Source organism: Tinamus guttatus, unplaced genomic scaffold (genome assembly GCF_059628265.1).
Source record: "Tinamus guttatus ecotype Peru unplaced genomic scaffold, ASM5962826v1 Tinamus_guttatus_pri_ptg000420l, whole genome shotgun sequence".
NCBI lineage: Eukaryota > Metazoa > Chordata > Aves > Tinamiformes > Tinamidae > Tinamus > Tinamus guttatus.
The window spans coordinates 516,660-519,211 of record NW_028288954.1 but is presented as its reverse complement, the minus strand read 5'-3'; the positions used below and the strand labels follow the sequence as shown (position 1 = coordinate 519,211).

At 50.3% G+C, this 2,552-nt stretch overlaps 1 protein-coding gene across 1 annotated transcript; it reads right to left on the bottom strand.

Moving 5' to 3' along the window:
• Window positions 1-1,163: 1,163 nt before the first annotated feature.
• Window positions 1,164-2,123, bottom strand: LOC148593291 (olfactory receptor 14A16-like). The gene has a single exon (XM_088531478.1). The coding sequence runs from the start codon at window positions 2,121-2,123 to the stop codon at window positions 1,164-1,166; it is 960 nt and encodes a 319-aa protein (XP_088387604.1).
• Between the last annotated feature and the right edge of the window lie 429 nt (window positions 2,124-2,552).

Below are 2,552 nucleotides of genomic sequence, written 5' to 3'. Positions count from 1 at the left end.
CCTCGTCCTGGTCAGGTGACCGGTAGCAGACACCCACCACAGTGTCTCCCACATTAGCCTGCCCTCTAATCCTTACCCACAAGCTCTCAACTCGCTCATCCTCGACTCCCAGGTTGAGCTCCATGCATTCCAGTTGCTCTCTCACATAAAGAGCAACTCCACCACCTCGCCTTCCCAGCCTGTCCTTCCTAAAGAGCACATAGCCTTCCATGGCAGCGCTCCAGTCGTGCGAGCTATAAAGTGGCTAAGGGTGACATTTCACTGCCCCTGTGACCGGGGGTAGGAGTCAGACCCAACCAAATGGGTATCACGACCTCTAATCCCTCCGACGGACTGCAGATTACTGCACAGTCCAGGGCACCTGGACTGCAGAGCATTTCCAAGGGTGCTTGTTGTGTACATTGTGCCTATACATCCTGCCCCTGGTATTTGATAGTTGGTGACCCAGAGGGCTCTCCGTTCTCCTTTCTTCCTGACAGTTGAGTCCTCACTGCCTCTCCTGAGCCTGCAGAGTCCTCTTTTGCCTGTGAATACCCAGTGCTTTACCTCTAAGAAACTCCATCTTCGAGGACCTCTCCCTTTATGAGGCTCTACTCACAGTCCATCCCAGGCATATGCTGTCCCAGGAGGATCCCTGTGCTCTCCTGACACCTCCAGCTTACCCTACATGAGAACAGCCATCTGACACTGTGCCTTAATACGTAGGAGAGCTGTGCATGTGTAAATCCATGACCATTCAGCGTCTCCACTATCCTTGGACTCTGATAGGGGAATTTCCAAACCAGCCCTTGGTCTCTAAAAGATCATTACATGATTCTGAGCTCTGTGTTGCTGAACCCATGAAGAATCCTGTGCAGCAGGCCCTTGAGGGGTGCAAGTCCTTGGGCCTATTCTTGACACCAGCTTTGGAGGAAAGGCCCAGCTTTCATGCACTGTTCTGATAGAAATTACTTTATTACAGAGATACTGTTAGGGAGCCAGTCCTTGTCCAGCTTTCAACACAATTTAGGGTATCAGGTGAGACCGAGTAGACACCGTAAAAAGGGGGAAAGAATACAAGTAGTTGTGTATCAACACGATAACAATTATTATCGCTAGTAAATGTCATAATAAAAATAACATGAAGAAACAATGCTCAATCTAGTTACGGGATACAGAAAGAGTCATTTGTGGAGAGATGTGGAAAAATTACCACTGCTTAAAAAGGTCCATGAAATCACTTTCCTAATGGCATCCTTGAGCTCCTTGTTCCTCATGCTGTAGATGAGGGGGTTCACTGCGGGAGGAACCACCGAGTACAGAACAGCCAGCACCAGATCCAGAAATGGCGAGGAGATGGAGGGGGACTTCAGGTTGGCAAATGCACCTGTGCTGACAAACAGGGAGACCACGGCCAGGTGCGGGAGGCACATGGAAAAGGCTTTGTGCCGGCCCTGCTCAGAGGGGATCCTCAGCACAGCTCTGAAGATCTGCACGTAGGACACCACAATGAAAATGAAACACCCAAAGAATAAACAGGTACTAACAACAAGAAACCCAACTTCCCTGAGGTAGGAATCGGAGAAGGAGAGCTTGAGGATCTGGGGGACCTCACAGAAGAACTGCTCCACCACATTGCCTTGGCAGAGGGGTAGGGAAAATGTGTTCCCAGTGTGCAGGAGAGCATTGAGAAAGCCGCTGGCCCAGGCAGCTACTGCCATTCTGACACAAGCTCTGCTGTCCATGAGGGTCCCATAATGCAGGGGTCTGCAGATGGCAACATAGCGGTCATAGGCCATGACTGTGAGGAGAGAAAACTCTGCTGAATACAATAATGCTACCAGGAAGACCTGGGTAACACATCCTGAGTAGGAAATGATCCTATTGTTCCTCAGGGAATTGTCCATGGATGTGGGGACAATGCTGGAGATGGAGCCAAGGTCAAGGAGGGAGAGGTTGAGGAGGAAGAAGTACATGGGGGTGTGGAGGCAGTGGTCGCAGGCTACAGCTGTGATGATGAGGCCATTGCCAAGGAGGGCAGCCAGGTAGATGGCCAGGAAGAGCGAGAAGTGCAAGAGCTGCAGCTCCCGTGTGCTTGCAAAAGGCAGGAGGAGGAACTCATTGAATGAGCTGCTGTTGGACATTAGCTCCTTTGGGAGTCCTGTCCAAGGAAGGAAAGAAAGAAAAAATTTAGAGCAGACTGGTCTGAGCCAAACCATTTCAGTTTCTCAAAAATCCCTCATATTTCCTCTCTCCCTTAATTCAGCCCCATTTCAGGTAATCCACATTGCAATGGTTGTATTCTCTGCAGCAGGGACCCACTTCCCATGGCTCCAAAGAGTTGTTTCTGCCGTGCTCCAGGTGTAACTGGATGTGTCAAACTACTCTTTGATTAGTATTTCTGGAGATGCCTGGGAATGGTGTCTTGCACTGCTTGGAAGGGACTTGGCCCAGAAACCCCGCTGGGAATATTCTCCATTCACCAGCATGAGAGCTGAATACAGCGCTCACACCAGCTGTATCTGAAGGAGAAAACCTCTGTGAGGGATTCACCCCCATCAGTCTTGCCCTCC